The sequence below is a fragment of the Rhinatrema bivittatum genome, chromosome 2 (assembly GCF_901001135.1).
Source record: "Rhinatrema bivittatum chromosome 2, aRhiBiv1.1, whole genome shotgun sequence".
NCBI lineage: Eukaryota > Metazoa > Chordata > Amphibia > Gymnophiona > Rhinatrematidae > Rhinatrema > Rhinatrema bivittatum.
In genome coordinates, this window is record NC_042616.1 from 400,752,121 (window position 1) to 400,769,258 (window position 17,138).

The window sequence follows — 17,138 nt, forward strand, 5'->3', positions numbered from 1 at the left end:
AGAACGTATGTGAGGGAGCCAGTGAGTGTGACAGCATGAGTGTGTATGAGAAAATCCAAGGCAGTAGGAGTTTGTATGTGTGGGGCGGGGGTGTGGAGGGAGAGAGAGTGTCTTAGAGCCTGAGAGTGTCAGTGTCAGTGAGAGCGAGAGGTTATGGTGGATATAAGAGCATGATTGTGTATGTATGTGACAGTGTATGTGTGAGAGAGAATGGACATGTGAGTATGTGTGAGAGAGAGAGGATAACCTCCTAATCCTCGACAATATCAGGGTGACTGGAAATCAAGAGCTCCCACAGAAGGGGACAGCAGGGGCTTTTTAAAATCCTTATTAGTTTTAATTGTTGAATATTATTTGATGTCTGCTCTTTTTGAAATATTTTATTGGTGTTATATACAAATTTTTGAAAATTTCCATGAGTTAAATTACTGGAGGTTCTATTCATCAGCAGTTTTGAAATATATATTTTTAGTATGATTTTCCTATTGTGATGTTTTATAGTTCTTGATTTTATTGTTTGATGTTTTATGAGGAATAATGGTATTTTCTGTTTTTCCATTGCTGCATTACATAGAGTCTAACTTGTTGTGATTTCCAGTTCAGTTTGTGCATTTCTGTGTCTATTTTATGGTCTCTTTATTCTGTATTTGGTGACTCACCAAATTGTATGTGTAATTGGGTACCCATGGGCCAGTATGGAGAAAAATCCCCTGAGCCACTATTTTCCCTCAATCTGCCCCTGATGGGCACAGTTCTAATCAACAACATCTGCATATGTGAGAGATGCCGCCCTTCTGCTCTAGACTTTAGCAAATAGGCATGTTAAATAAGCTCTGCAACAATTATTTGGGGAATGTGCAAACAGCAAGTAATTGTGCAAGTGGTAGGGTATATGCAACCAGCAATTATATGGAGGATTAGATTCAAGGACAGTTCTGTGTGCCTGCACATGTGTAAATAAAGTTAACTGGTTCTGAGTTGGCCAGGCCCAGAATCAATGTCCTATATTCTTATGTACATTCTGTCTGAGTGCAGCTCTGAGTTCATCAATAGTCAGATTCAAGCAAAATAATCCCATAACAAGTCACCAAACAGGTTCTGAGCCAACTGGAATTCCCAAGGAAGAGTAGAAACAGCCAGGCCAAAGAAACCTCACAAGCAAAGTAATGCCTTGAAACAGGTACTGTTTGAAAACAGGTTATTTACCTCCATTCTCCTTCACTGTATGTGTACCATTTGCACTCCCTCCTGGCACTGATATTTTGTCTTCCTCTTTGGATTGAAGGTCTAGGTCCAATAACATGTTTATCAGCTCATTGGTTGCTTCCTCCACCAGTGAGCTTTTAGAATGCAAAGTCTGTGCACCTCTGACGCAAAGGTCCTACCAGCAACAGAACAAAAGTACACATCAAGTACTGTGCTATAAAGTCCCCTGTAAAACAGATCACCAACAGCGCAGCACGTCCTCAAACGTATCAGATTGGAAGCTATGGGTTTTAGTACATGTGGGACTAAATTTAAGAATTTGGCAATCTGTGTGCTTCTAATTAGGACCAATTCTTTTCTGCACAAATGTCTGCTTTCTGCCAATTTGCGCTTTGGACAAAATGAATGTTTTTTAAAATTATGCAACACAATGATTTGCGTTGTTGTTTCAGATTATTTTCATACACTTTTTTTTCTATGCAGAATGTCAGAAATTGCATCAGTTTTTGTGCCACTCTTAAATTTCCCTTAGAGGTAGAACTCATTGAATATTTATTTATTTATTTATTTTACATTTTTATATACCGCAATTCATGTAGCAAAGTTACATATCATTTCGGTTTACATTATAACATTAACACGCAAAAAAGCTTGCAATTACATCAAACAGGTAGATGAACTTGGAACAGGAAAAAGACTTAGGGATGAAAATACAATAAATATGCAAAATACCTACCATTTCCATTATCTGTGCTCAGTGTGATGAATTCAAAAGCGACAAGAATATTTTTAATATATGGATGAATACATGAGGACCAGCACATTAGCCCAATGTAGGAAGTCTATACTGTATGATAGTAACTTTTAAACTGCTGCATGGGCACACATGTATGAACGTATGCCGGCTTGAGCTAATGGACATGGCCATTTTATAACACACACGCATATGTTTGTGCATTTGGACCTTATTAACAAAGGTGTCACATTTGACACTTTCTACTACTTAAAACTTACTGGGATTAACATCCCAGTAAAGAAAAGGCTCAAGGCAAAATGCAAGGAAATACAGACCAGTAACTAATTTTGATTTTTTTTTTTAAAGAGTTTACTAAGTTGCACAGAATAAATCATGAGTTTCACAAAAATAAGACATCATGGCTTCTGAAAATGGGACTCATGCCTCATTAAATCTTTTCAAGCTCTTTGAGGATGTCAAGAAACTGTGACTAATGGGTATCCAAGGGATATAAAATAGTTGGATTTCCAATAAGTTCTTACTAAGTTTTCCTCACCAAAAGTTTAAACTTATCAACTTTCCTCTCCCTCCACCTATCCCCATCATCATAATCTGTCCTCTTTCTCCATTTCACCTCCCCACCTACCCTCTCTCTCCACCTTGTCTTCTCACCCCCTGGCATCATCATCACCACATTCCCTCTTTCCATCTTTCCTCCCCACTCCCTAGCATAATCATTATCACCTCTCCTCTCCTTCCACTTCTCTCCCTCCACCCCTCTTTCTCACCCCTGGCATCAGCATCACTTTCCCTCTGCCTCCACCCACTGGCACCATCAGCTTCTCTTCCCAATCCTTCCACCCCAGCAATCGCCTTCTCTTTACTTTCTCTCTACTCCCTGGCATCATCTTTCCTCTCCCTCACTTCCTGGCATCATCATCACCTTCCTTCTCCCTCCCTCTACCTCCACCCCCTGGCATCATCAGCACATCTCTTTCTTTTCCTTCCATCCCTCTGGCATAATCATCTTCTCTTTGCCTTCCCTCTACCCCCTGGCATCACCTGGCATTAAATTTGTTATTTCACTAGATAATTATCATTTATTAGCACTGGATATTTGTACATTAATCTAATCCATTCATTTTATGGTTTTTTTTCCATTTCCTCCAAAAGGATGTGAATTACCAGATGTCACAATATGTATCAGACAAGAGGACCATAATGCACCAAAGAGCTAGGAAGTGGAGAAAAAAAACAGCAAAATTCCACTTGAAAAAAAGATATTTTTCTCCCAGTTTTATCTCATTCTGGCTCAATGCCCTGGAACACTGGCATTAATTATTGTATTATATAATATCAAAGTTCTGAAATCTTGATCCTGATTTTTATTGCAAGTATAGTCAAACATTTTCATTCATCCATCTGAGCATTCAATTGAGCCATTTCTGTTACAAAAAAAATTGTAAATGTAAAAGGCAAATAGCATCTTTATCATTTAATTACCATCTAACAGCACTTCACAAGTAGCATGTTTAATGAAGGAGGACTGAGTGAATAGAAAGAATAATTGGCCAAGCTTGTAATAACCTTGGTTTTTTGAAGGAATTCCTCACAGCTGAATGGTTCCTCTTCGGGGAGCTTGCACAGAGGAATGGTGCTCATTTCTTGCAGGACTGCATCAATACGAAACTCTACTAGGTCATTCACCCGATCAAGCAGCAGCTCCAGCTCGGCTAGAAAAGGATTAGGCAGGTTGAGAAGGACATGCTAGTCATCAGAAAAGGCAACAGACCAGCTGCATTGCAAGATACACGGGCCTCTTATTTCAAAACAGTGCAAGAGGAACAGACCAATCAAAAGGTTTAATTAAGTCCTCCTACTTCAGAAATACCAAACCTAACTTCGCAAGGGTCTGGATTTTCTCATTCTTGGCTATACATCTTAATCTATTTTCTCTAGTTTTATTTACCACCTTCCCTTCAAATACAATGGCAGACTGGTGCACTTCCAAACACACCCACACTGAAGAAAACTGCACCAAATACTCCCATAAATGTACATCAATAATAAATGCATTTTGAGAATACAGATAATTTTATATAACTGCCTGATATGAAATATCACTGAATATTGTACATATAATAAACTATCAATTGTGCAAAATGGCATTATCATATGAAATCAGACAAAAGTACAAAAATATTTACAATATAAAGTTTACACAACCTCTTACGTGTTTGTCAATATAGTATAGCAAAGCCTGCATCTAGTTGAATCTGTCCCACCTTTAAAAAAAAATACGTAATAGATAATTTATTAGTGATTTTGCAAGAGAAAGCAGTTTCTATGTGGAATATTAAAGCTCTGAAAAAGCCTGACATATGCTTTGACTAGTGACTTAGCATGGCTTGATCTGGGGACTTGCTTGGATGAGGAATTGGTGCCCTATCTCCTGAGCCACCACAGAGACTTAAGCATGTAGAGTCCTGTTTTGAACTGATACAAAGAACTGTAACCATGCCTCAGAGGTATCCGATTGGTCCTCAGACATTTCAAAGGGTTTACTGTGAATAGGGAAGTATTTGCTGCAGCTTGACAGTTCCTTAGCTTGTGAGAGATAATTAACCAGGTTTGTTTAACCCTGAACATAGTTTGCCTAAACCCAGACTTAGAGGTTAATATAGTAAAATGCACCAAACTTCACTCAAATTTGCATGCCAATTAGTTTTTAGCATGTGCTAATTTGCTACTGGGCACTATATACAAATAAATCCAAGAGCAAAATAGCATACATAGCTTTTCTACGGACTTTATTGCAAAATTGTTGCGAGCACGGGGGAGCGGTCGCTTGCTCTAGAGGGATGTGAGCCCTTGGACCACGGCATGGCTCAGGGAGGAGCCCCAAGACACAAACCATGGGAGGTGAGTGTCCAAGCACAGACAGGAGCTGGATCAAGACTGGATCAGGATCGAGATGTGGAACATCGAAAAACTGGAATAAGGCAGGCTCAGACCACCAATGGATCTGCACATATAGGTGAGACCCAGCAATACAATACTGGTCTCAAGAGTAGCCCTCAGGCCACTCGGTAGCCCTTCCAGACCTGCCACTTGGGAACGACAAGTGGGTGAGGCCAGACGGAGGCTGAGGGCAGGAACATGATGAGACATGGACTTGGAAGACTCAGATGAAGGCTCGAGGAACTTGAAGGTCACAGACAAAGACTCGAGGAATTTGGTATGCTCAGATGAAGACTCGAGGAACTTGAAAGGCTCAGAAGAGGATTCAAGGACCTTGAAAGACTCAGAAGAGGATTCAGGATTCAGGTACTAGTACAGGGTGAGTATTGCACTGCGGACCATTCTGGAAGCCAAGCAGACTCCAGATGAGAAGATGAAGATTTGAAGCTGGAAACATGACGAAGATTCAGGAGAGGCCTGCACCAAGGCACCCCCTATACAGTCGCCGGTGGCTGGTCGCGGACCTCGCTGCAGTGGAGCAGGTTCTGGCTTGAGTCTAGGGCATGGACGGAAGCATAACAAGGAACTCCAAAGACCGGATCAGGATTCAAAGTTTCAAGACCCAGGATTGAAGACTCAGGATTGAAGACTCAAGATTCAGGAACTGACCTCGGCATTAAAAGCAACGGCCTTCTGGAGACTTGAGCTGCAGACATGAAGATAGGCCTTGTGACACGAAGCGCCCCACACAGCCCCCCCTTGGGCTGGTCACGAACCACAATGGTGGCACGCCAGGAAAGGTGGACAAACAGGAAACCTGGAAGCAGGACGAAGAGCCAGAGATGGGAACATCAGGACCAGGACTGGAACAGCAGAAACATGGAACAGACAACGAAGGAGCTCCAATGAGGAACAACACCAGGAACATCGGGAACATCCAATGAAGAAGACCAAGAACATCCAAGAGCCACCTAATCATGAGGAAACCACGGAGGACCTTAACCGGAGAGAGACCACAGGCAACTGTGAAGATCCGATGCAAAGGATGCGAGGAGAACAAGCAGAGACCTTTTATAGGGCTGGACATGGCACAGGAAGATGATATCATCTATTGGGGCGATGGGGCTTTTCCCGCCGCTGGCCCTTTAAATGCTGAGAAGAGGCACACGTGCGCCTATGCAGGACCTAGGACAGACAGGAGAAGAACGGCAGTGTCGGCGGCGTTCCTGCAGCGAAGAAGTAGAATCTGTGGCGGCCCTCCCCGCTGAGGAGGTGTCAGATGTGGCGGAGCTCCCCTGCCATGCAGGAAGACGGAGTCAGCGGCCGCGAAGCATGGCATCGGCAGCAGCTGAGCTGTATAGAAGCAGCCGAGAGCAGCAGCAGTAGCAGCGGGGACGTCAGAGCCGCATCAGAATCAGGAGACTGGTGGCGTTGGACCAGAGATGAGAGGCTGCTCGCAGAATGGGCCCTGCGAGCAGCATTGCAACAAAAATGCTAGACCTCTGTGGCCCTCCCTTGCTCCAAACTATGAATTACCCATATGCTTGGGGTCAGGAGTACCACATGAGAAATTATATTTACTAATATGGTTTATATTCAGGTTCATAGCACTGAGTCGAGGGTGAGACGGGGTCCCGGTCATCCCAATACCACAGTTCTCTACCTTTCTCAAACAACCTCTCACTTGTGGTACCACAGACCAGATAAAATCATCACACCAAAATAAAAAAGTAATTAACCCTTTTACTAGTTTTGTGTAAGAAGACAGTAAATACAACCAGAACATAAATGGGAAAAGTACAGTAGTAAAGTATAATATAAACTTGCAGTTTTCTTATTTTAAATGAAGCAATGCAAAAATTAAAATGCCAGGATAATAAAAAATATAAGGAGCATTAATAGAGAAAGGTGGGGGGGAAGCAGTGAAGTACACAGCTTTCAGAAATTGTCTTTACTCCTGAGTACTCAAAACAATTTGGGGGAAGGGGACCTGATCCACTCCAATTTCACCAGTCTGTAAAGGATGCACCCTGTCCAAATACAACATTGTGTGGAAAGAAAACAATCAAGAAAATGAACGAGTCCCTCTTGATGGTGGAGCTGGCTAGATGACAAACCAAATAGGTGAGCACTGCATTGCGTGAATGGTCTCTCTCTCTCCTGGGGAGCTTTCCCAAATGGTTTACTTGGTACTAAAAGGAAAGCTAGTTTGGTTTCCATCTCTTACAGAAAAATACGGTCCATCAGCTTCTCTTTCCCAGCAATGTCTCATGTGGTTGTACCTGCTAGCAAGAGTTTATGCTTGAATTTGGCTGAAAAGCTGAAGCAGTTAAAATGAGATACTGAATTTGTGACAAAAGGCAAGGAAATAAACCTTCTCCCTCCTCTGCTAAGAAACACTCTGTAAAAAATTTAGATTATTATCTCAGTCTCTTAGAAGGATGATCCAGCCATGTGTACCTGGGCCTGGATATCTCAGGAAAGGAAGTTTCTCAGTCTCTCAGCTCCTGGCTCCTCTATCCCTTGCTAGGATTTTACATGTAGCTCGCCTATGAAGCAAGAACAGCTCTCTGTCTTTCTAGTTCCCCAGAGCACAGACTTCTGTCACTCCCTCTCAATAATTAGCTGTTCAGGAGAAGAACTGATTGCAGGGCTGCCAGATACATCCCTCTCTTCCTAGCTCCTGGATCCAACTCCTGTTCATCCCTGCCCCACAGATGGTATTCCTCATGTTCTGTACAGGGAGCAGAACTGAGGAACCTTCCTGTTCCAAGGCGCTGTGAAGAGATGCACATCCGGGCTTCCCCAGAGGCAGAAGATCCAATTCGCGATCCCTTGGTCCAGAGGCCAATTGTGGGACCCGAGGTTGCGACTCAATCTGTCTACTATCACATTCTCCATTCCGGCCAGGTAGATGGCTCGTAGCACCATCCCATGGGAAAGGGACCACGACCAGATCTGAACTGCTTCCTGACACAAGAGGGGAAATCACATACATCCCTGATTGTTGACATACCACATTGCCATTGGTTAAGAACATAAGAAATTGCTTTGCTGGGTCACACCAAGGGTCCATCAAGCCCAGCATTCTGTCTCCAACAGAGGCCAAAGCAGGCCACAAGAACCTGGCAATTACCCCAAACACCAAGAAGATCCCATGCTACTGATGCAATTAATAGCAGTGGCTATTCCCTAAGTAAACTTGATTAATATCAGTTAATGGACTTCTCCTCCAAGAACTTATCCAAACATTTTTGAACCCAGCTACACTAACTGCACTAACCACATCCTCTGGCAACAAATTCCAGAGCTTGTGAGTTGAGTGAAAAATAATTTTCTCCGATTAGTCTTAAATGTGCTACTTGCTAACTTCATGGAATGCCCCCTAGTCCTTCTATTATCCAAAAGTGTAAATAACAGATTCACATCAACTCGTTCAAAACCTCTCATGATCTTAAAGATCTCTATCATATCCCCCCCTCAGACGTCTCTTCTTCAAGCTGAACAGCCCTAACCTTTTCAGCCTTTCCTCATAGGGGAGCTGTTCCATCCCTTTTATCATTTTGGTTGCCCTTCTCTGTACCTTCTCCATCGCAACTATATCTTTTTTTAGATGTGATGATCAGAATTGAACACAGTATTCAAGGTGCGGTCTCACCATGGAATGATACAGAGGCAATTTGACATTTTCTGTTTTATTAACCATTCCCTTCCTAATAATTCCTAACATTCTGTTTCCTTTTTTGACTGCTGCAGCACACTGAGCTGACGATTTTAAAGTATTATCCACTATGATGCCTGGATCTTTTTCCTGGGTGGTAGTTCCTAATATGGAACCTAACATCATATAACTACAGCAAGGTTTATTTTTCTCTATATGCAACACCTTGCACTTGTCCACATTAAATTTCATCTGCCATATGGATGCCCAATCTTCCAGTCTTGCAAGGTCCTCCTGCAATGTATCACAATCCGCTTGTGATTTAACTACCCTGAATAATTTTGTATCGGCCGCAAATTTGATAACCTCATTCGTCATATTCCTTTCCAGATCATTCATATATATATTGAAAAGCACCAGTCCAAGTACAGATCCCCGAGGCACTCCACCGTTTACCCTCTTCCACTGAGAAAATTGACCATTTAATCCTACTCTCTGTTTCCTGTCTTTTAACCAGTTTGTAATCCACGAAAGGACATCACCTCCTATCCCATGACTTTTTAGTTTTCTTAGTGTTATGCTCAGGTTGTGAACCCTTGGGCCGACAGGAGGATGGTGTACCTTAGGAAGTGGATCCGTAGGTTCTCCTGTTGGGTGGCGAGGCAGGACAGAAGATGCAACCAGCTGACCCTCGGCACTGGAGACAAGGCTACCGTGGAGGCAGACGAAGAGTCGTGACGTCGAGGAGCAGAACTGTGTCTTCGCCACTGGAAGTCCGCGGTCCCCCCGGGAGGAGCCCGTAGGGACCCGGGCAGCTAGGTCTTAGGTGGGCCCTTGGAGACGGTGGTCCAGAAGAAGTCCAAGGTCAAGTGCCAGAGGGTCGTCGCTTACCAGTCCGAGGTCACACACCAAGGGATCGTTGCTTTCAAGTCCGAAGTCACACACCAGGAATCACCGCTAGCCAATCTGAATTCAGGAACCAGGAACACCAAGACGAGACAGGAACCAGGAACAAGGATCCGAACAAGCAGACCTGACTATGAAGAACGTTGCCAAGTCAAAGAATGAGCAGAGGAAGCCTCCCTTTATACTTCCTCAACTCTAGCCCATTAGAAACAGCTGTGAGTAGTTAAGGGGCCTGGCCCCTTTAAATCTAGGAAGGAGGCGCGGCCTCGCGCCTAAAGATGGTGGCGGCCATCTTGGATTTCCTCCGCGGAGGAAAGACTGCCGGACGCCGCGAGGGAGGAGCAGGGATGGCTCCCCACCCGGCAGCCATCTCGGGGACCCGAGCCGGAACGACAGGAACAAGGTCAGGGACTTCCCCCGGAGCTGCCGCGGCGGGTCGCCGTCGCGGGCAAGGTAGGGAGCCGCAGTCATGGCCATCCACGGCCGCGGAACACAACACTTAGAAGCCTCTCATGAGGGACATTGTCAAACACCTTCTGAAAATCCAAATACACTATATCTACTGATTCACCTTTATCCACATGTTTATTAACCCCTTCAAAAAAATGAAGCAGGTTTGTTAGGCAAGACTTCCCTTGGGTAAATCCATGTTGACTGTGTTCCATTAAACCATGTCTTTCTATATGCTCTACGATTTTGATCTTTATAATAGTTTCCACTATTTTTCCTGGCACTGAAGTCAGGCTCACTGGTCTATAGTTACCCGGATAGCCACTTGAGCCCTTTTTAAATATTGGGGTTACATTGGCCACCCTCCAGTCTTCAGGTACAATGGATGATTTTAATGATAGGTTACAAATTTTAAGTAATAGATCATAAATTTCATTTTTGAGTTCCTTCAGTACCCTAGGATGCATACCATCCGGCCCAGGTGATTTTATTTATTTGTGGATTTTTCTATACCGACAGTCATTTAGTGAAAAACATCACATCGGTTTACATTCAACAAAAAAGATAGCAACGGTGCTTTACAAATGCAATTATAGAGAATACAAAAAGATATTAAACATTATTTATTATTATAGTAGTTATTTGCTACTCTTTAGTTTGTCAATCTGGCCTACTACATCTTCCTGGTTCACAGTGATTTGGTTCAGCTCATCTGACTCATTACCCTTGAAAACCATCTCCAGAACTGGTATCTCCCCAACATCCTCATTAGTAAACACGGAAGCAAAGAATTCATTTAGTCTTTCTGCAATGGCCTTATCTTCCCTAAGAGCCCCTTTAACCCCTCGGTCATCTAATGGTCCAACCGACTCCCTCACAGGTTTCTTGCTTCGGATATATTTTAAAAAGTTTTTATTATGAGTTTTTGCCTCTATGGTTGTCAGTCTGTATCAGAAAACTTCTATTATACAAACAATCTCTGAATGCCCATGGCGCATACCTGAGTGCCTGGAGCTCCAGGAAAATTATTTGATAGAGAAATTCCTGGGTGGACCAAAGGCCCTGGGTGCTGAGTCCATCTACATGAGCTCCCAAGCCCAGAGTGAACAAATCCATGGTTAGAACAATTTGGGTGGGAAGACTTTGAAAAGGACCCCCCCCCCCCCCAATTGAAATTTCCCACCACTTGGACAAAGAGTCCTGGAGAGACAAAGTGAGTCGAATGCGGTCCTGGAAATACCAAGTAGCTTGTTGCCACTGTGACCTCAGAGTCCACTGGGCTTTTCATATGTGTAAATGTGCAAGGGAATGACATGAATTGTCATGGCCATATGGCCCAACAGTCTCAACATATGCCTAGTTCCCTGTCGCAATGGTCATCAGGTTGAGGGCCCTTTGTCGGGATAGGAAGGCCTTGGCCTGAGCTGTGTCTAACAGGGTTCCAATGAAGTTCAATTGCGGTGACAAGCTGAGATGGGGACTTGAGGTATTTGATAACAAAACCTAGTGTCTCCAGCGCCAGGATGGTCAAGCACATGGACCCATCAGCTCCTGCCCGAGAGGTGCTCTTGACCAGCCAATCATCCAAATATAGGAAAACAAACTCCCAATCTGCAAAGGTTCGCCGCCACCACGGATAGGCATTTTGTAAAGACACATGGGGCTGAAGCAAGTCCAAATGGCAGAAGATGATACTGGAAGTGTTACTTTCACACCACAAATCTGAGATACTTCCATGTGACTTGGGAAGATCTCAATGTGAGTGTAAGTGACTTTGAGATCCAGGGAGCATAGCTAGTTCCCTTTTTACAAAAAGGGGATCAAAATGCCCAGGGAAACCATCTTGAACTTTTCTCTTTTGAGGAATTTGTTCAAGGCCCTTAGGTCTAGGATGGGATGGAATTCCTCTGTTTTCTTTGCTCTAGGACGCTAACGGGAGCACTGGGGGGACCCCGCGTCGACAGCGTAAGGAAGCACAAAGAATTTTTAGCAAAAAAAACAACTTAAAAAAGTAGGCCAAAAATATATGAAAAATTGAGGCTCACCCAACCGCAAGACGCGAGGCTCCATGGAAAAGAAGAGACTGAAGGGCCCCGTATGGATATATGGTATAGTGCATGCATGAGCATGCTCAATGAGACTCAGTCAAAGTTTTAGAAACTTTGACATTAATTTTCTGTGCCAGGCTCCATCCGATGATGTCACCCATGTGTGAGGACTGCCATCCTGCTTGTCCTTGGAGAATCCCTGATCCCAGCCTGCCTGACCGTGACACAGGGAAAACGGAGATATATTCATCATTCAATGTTAAGGTAAAACAAAGTGCCTAAATCTATTCTGCTTGAATTGAGGTGCCTTATAAATCTGATATTATTATTAATATTATAATACTCGATAAGCTTGACCAATTTATAATTTAGATTTCTGACAACATTTCCAATTTCTGAATCAAGAAGGAAAGATAAACTTCTCACTCTGAAAAAGAAAATGCAGAATATGTAAACGTACCATGTCTGGTATTAATACTGCTTAAATACTTCTCAATATTCAGTGAAGTCCAGTTTAGTGACGTCAATCCAGGTTGGATAGCATCATCTACTTTTGCCAAATGAGGAGCCATTAGTTGTTCCAGAGGAGGTTGGATCTTTGATCGGACCCTTTTGTCTTCTGCCAGCATCATCTGAAAGAAATCATGCTATCACTATATATCATAAGAATTATTCTACCTGTAAAGAAATTATGTATGCTAAACGTGAACACTTACTATACAGGCACACAAGTGCAAATCTAGAAATAAGTTCAGTTATCAAATCCCATCAACGTGCTGATGTACAGTTATCAAATAACTACAGGTCATTAGTAACAGACTCACAGTCCTTAAATGTGATGGGGTTCCAACTCCCCTGAGGAAACAAGACTACACAATTCATAGATGGAATGGAATGGAAGTTTAAAATTAAGAGTGACACAACCTGCCCCTCATGACCTGGAGTAACCTGCTAACCCTCTTAGTAGCTCTTTGAAGATGCCCTGCATCAAAAAAAAAAAAAAGAGGAGTGCTGAAATCTACAAGAGCATAACTATACTCTCTATAAATCGCTGTTCCTCTTCCACTTCAAAGTACCTGAAGTTTGTTGTAATTCTTTTTGAATAGGTCTTGTTTCTGCTGAAGAGAAACTGCAAAGGGTGGGATTTCAAGATCCATGTAAGCCATGCACTCAGTCTCTCGAATCAATGTCAATATCATAGGGTCAAAGTTCACAAATAATTCCCCAGTGTCAGAAGCCTTCACCAACAAAGAGGCCTGAAGTCCAGATTTAGCCACATCAATCTGTGGAGGCAACACGTAATGCAATATTTTAGCATCTAAATGATTGATAAGGTTAATTTGATATACAGATCACTGAGTATTCGAGATTTGTTTGATATGCCAAGTTATGGAGTGACTCTTACAAATAGAAATGCAGTAAGTCTACAGAAAATAAAGCATAATTTACTGGTTAACCGAACCTGATAGGAAGAGGATATTTCACCTGTTTAAGCCATGCCCTATGGAACAGGACTTCGTACTCCAAGAGGACCTTTGCCACTTTGTTGTAGTTTCGGATGATACGTTTGGCATCTTCTGTTTGCAGGACTGTGGAAAGCTGCTGAAAACGTTCCATTGGTTGCTGGATCCTGTGAAAGAGTTGACGAGCCCACAAAATCTTTCCAGCAATAGGGGGCAGATCACGGCCCAAGGGGGGGTCATTTTTCTGTTTTGTGTACACTCTGGAGACCATCTCAATGTCGTGACCATAGTTCTGAAGAATCTTGTGATATTTTTCATCAATGCCCAAATTAGGTATTCTCAACCTGATCATGCAAGACACAAAGCACCAGCAAAATGTTTTTCCTTCAGTCCAAAATATGGTATCATGGCCCATTTTCTCAGCTAAGCTTCTCATATATGTTTCAATCTACATTTCATATTTGCTTCTATAGATTCTTGCTTTTTCATCCTACAAGGACCAGAACCAGTCCTGTCATTGAAGACAGATCTAGCAATGTACTTCATCAATATTTATAGTATGGTATAAAGGGGTATATAGGAGAACCCCTCAGAACTCCTTAAAGGACCAGCTCTAGCTATCTAGGTGGTCCACTTTAAGGGACACCCAAGAGGGAAAACCAAGACGCAGGGTATTTCCCTAGGGAGAGGAATAAAAGCTCAAGCTCAGGGACAAAAAGGGAAGCCCTGGGGAAGAGGAGAAGGTAGCTCCTACAATAAGACTGTCTAATTTTGATTGCTATAAATTTGATTTAAAGCTGCTGAGGTAAGCAGTCCTTTTTCTGCCTGTTTTCAGTTGTGCTGTAAATAATAAAATTATTCTGTGAAAAAAAGGTATGAAGTCCAGACTGTTCTGACCTCTAGTCACCTCCATGCAGTCCTTCAGGAGTGGGCAGGTGGATACGGTGAGAGACAAGCAGGAAAGCCTTCTTATGACTTCTTGGGGCTCGGTGAGGATGGAGACAGGCTTTCCTGCAGCCCCTAGAAGTGTATGCCAAGAGGCTTTAATCAATGACACAAAAAGGTTACATCCATGCCTATAATGGGGACTTTGAGGGAGGAGAGGTCCTCTAACCCAGGCAAAGTGTGAAAGGTAGTGGGTGAGTAAGTCCTTTGTGTTGTGGTGTAGTTGACGCAGTCTCGAGGGCAAACCCCCGAGGTCTCCGTCATCAGCTGGCAGAAACTCCAGATTGTCCCAGTAGTGGGACAATCTGGAGTTTCAGCTTTACAACCTCCTCCCCTGCAGATTGAGCCCTTGGGTTCTGGCAGCTGGCAGAACTTAGGCAGGTTCCTAGGGGGATGAGGATGATAGAAATCCAGAGGCACATTGAGGTCAGGGCAGGCAGCAGATGAACAGAGTCAAGAATAGGTCAAGGTTGAGGCAGGCAGTTAGGAAGAGTGGTCAGGTCCAGGCAGCAGGCAATCATGGTCAGGTCCAAGTAAGGGGTCAAGATCCAGAGAGTTAAGCCAAGGACAGATAGACACACAAGAGACACTGGACAAGACAGGACGGGTAAGGCTTAGACGACAGAGTCAAGGCAAGGCTGAATGAAGAACTCAAGGCAAGGCTGGACAAAGAAGGCAAAGCAAGACTGGACAAGAACTGAAGAAGGATGGAACCAGAAACCCAGACAGGAACAAGAACCAAATGCAGAAGCAACACGCACTACTCAAAAGAAGGAGATCTGTTGCTGAGGCAAAGACAAGGAGTGCAAGGAGCACTTAAATAGGAGAAGGTCACTGATGTCATCACTGAGCGCTGCAGGGCTCTTCCTGCTGTTGGCCTTTTAAATGCTACCGAGCATTGCGTGTGCCTATGGAGCAGGGAAGGAGCAGGAAGGCAATGGTGGCAGAGCCACATGGGAGGTTTGGCAGTGTTGCTCGCATGAGAGGTCCTAGCAGCATACTTGGCTGAGATCAAGAGTGGGTGGCATGAAGCCTAGGAAGCAGCTCCATGGTGAGTGAGACAGCTTACTGGACAGCCCCGTGAGCCACAAATCATAAAACAAAGAACAGATATCTTTATTAATAAAGCAACAAAGAAGAAAGGAGACCTAAGAATAAGACCAAAAGAAAAATCAATACAGTCAAGAAGACAACATGCTGATATTTAGAGAATTCTAGTTAGTATCATTTTTGAAACATTTTGTTCATAAATATCTTCTTACCTTTCAAACTTCCTCAGCAAGGACAGAGCTCTTTCAGTGTTATGAATATTTTCAAAGGTAGTATCCATAAAGATCTTCAGTTGATCCTAAATCAAAACAAAATAGAAACATCTGCATAATGTATATTTTAAAATAAAATGATAATCTGAAATTCAGAGTCTTTATACTGTATACTCTGCTCCTCAGCTTGTCTTCCATTGCTCTCCTCCCTCTGTGTTGCACTCTTATCATTCATCAGTCTCTTATCCATTACCTTCTTCAGTTGCTCTGGTTTTCCAGGACCTTGTGATATTCCTCTCCAGATCTCTTCTTCCCTTTCTATTTCTCTTTCCGCAACATCCCTTAATTGTTCTAAGTCCGTATCATTTACGCACTTCATTGTTGTTCTTGTGACCTTTAAAAGTTAGGGTCGGATATGCGCTACACCTCTAGTTTAGTGCACCTCTATTTATTTATTTATTTATTTATTTATTTATTTGAAACATTTTTTATCCACCTATAGTGAAAAAATCAAGCTAAGCGGATCATACCTTAGCATATAACAATAAAATCACAGTTTATTAAATACAAAATTCAATTAAAAGCTTCATTAAACAGTAGTGCTTTAAGCTGTTTCCTAAAAATGTTCAGGTCAGAGAACAACTGCAACTCAATGGACAGATCATTCCATAACTTAGGTCAGATTATTGACAAGGCTTGATTCCTAGTTGTTTGCAATTGGGCTTACCCTACAGAAGGAATCATCAACAACTGCTAACTGGAGGACCATACAGGACGAGACAGCTGATAAAGCATAAACATTTTAGCAAAATAGGGAAAATGTACATTTTTTAAAAGCATTAACATCCATAGTCAATACTTTGAATTTCACAGGAATCAAGATGGGCAACCAGTGTGAGGCTGTTGCAGTTGGGGAGTGATGTGCTCCTGCAGTGGCCTTTTTGTCACTAAGCACGCCACCGTGTTCTGCAACATTGTCCCGGGGAAGCACGCGCCCACTGGAGTAAGTACTGAAATTAAAAATATAGAGTTAGGTTTATGGGGAGGGGAGGAGAGGAGAGGGTAAGAGGGAGGAAGGTTAGGTAAGAGGGTAGGGAAGTTCCCTCCCAGTCCGCTCCTTAATTGGAGGGAACTGGGAGAGGCCTGATTGAGTCACCGCACGTATTTAGCGAAAATTCCTCCCGCACCGCCCACACATGCATGCACGGATTTTAAAATCTGGCATGCATGTGCATGCAGCCATCAGATTTTAAAATCAGCGTGTCCATGTGCATGCGCCAGGAACTGCGCACACATGGACAGCTGCGCGCTGCTTTTAAAATCAACCCCATATTTTGGCACGCTTTTTTCCCAATAAACTGGAAACCTAAGGTTGGAGGGGGCAGAAGTAAAAGAGAGCAGCTCAAGCAGATATAAGGTTGAGCTACAAAGTGTCTCTAGTCAGCAGAAATCTCAGACAAGCTGTGAGATAAAAGTAAACCATCAGAAGAAGGAACCCGG

At 43.1% G+C, this 17,138-nt stretch overlaps 1 protein-coding gene across 1 annotated transcript in view; it reads right to left on the reverse strand.

The window, feature by feature from the left end:
• Positions 1-17,138, reverse strand: part of DNAH5 (dynein axonemal heavy chain 5) — a 640,276-nt gene that overhangs the window by 468,951 nt on the left and 154,187 nt on the right. The window contains 6 exon segments of the mRNA XM_029590044.1: positions 1,207-1,381; positions 3,530-3,675; positions 12,429-12,600; positions 13,045-13,251; positions 13,454-13,775; positions 15,639-15,724. Of these exon segments, the coding sequence (XP_029445904.1) occupies positions 1,207-1,381; positions 3,530-3,675; positions 12,429-12,600; positions 13,045-13,251; positions 13,454-13,775; positions 15,639-15,724 (1,108 nt within the window).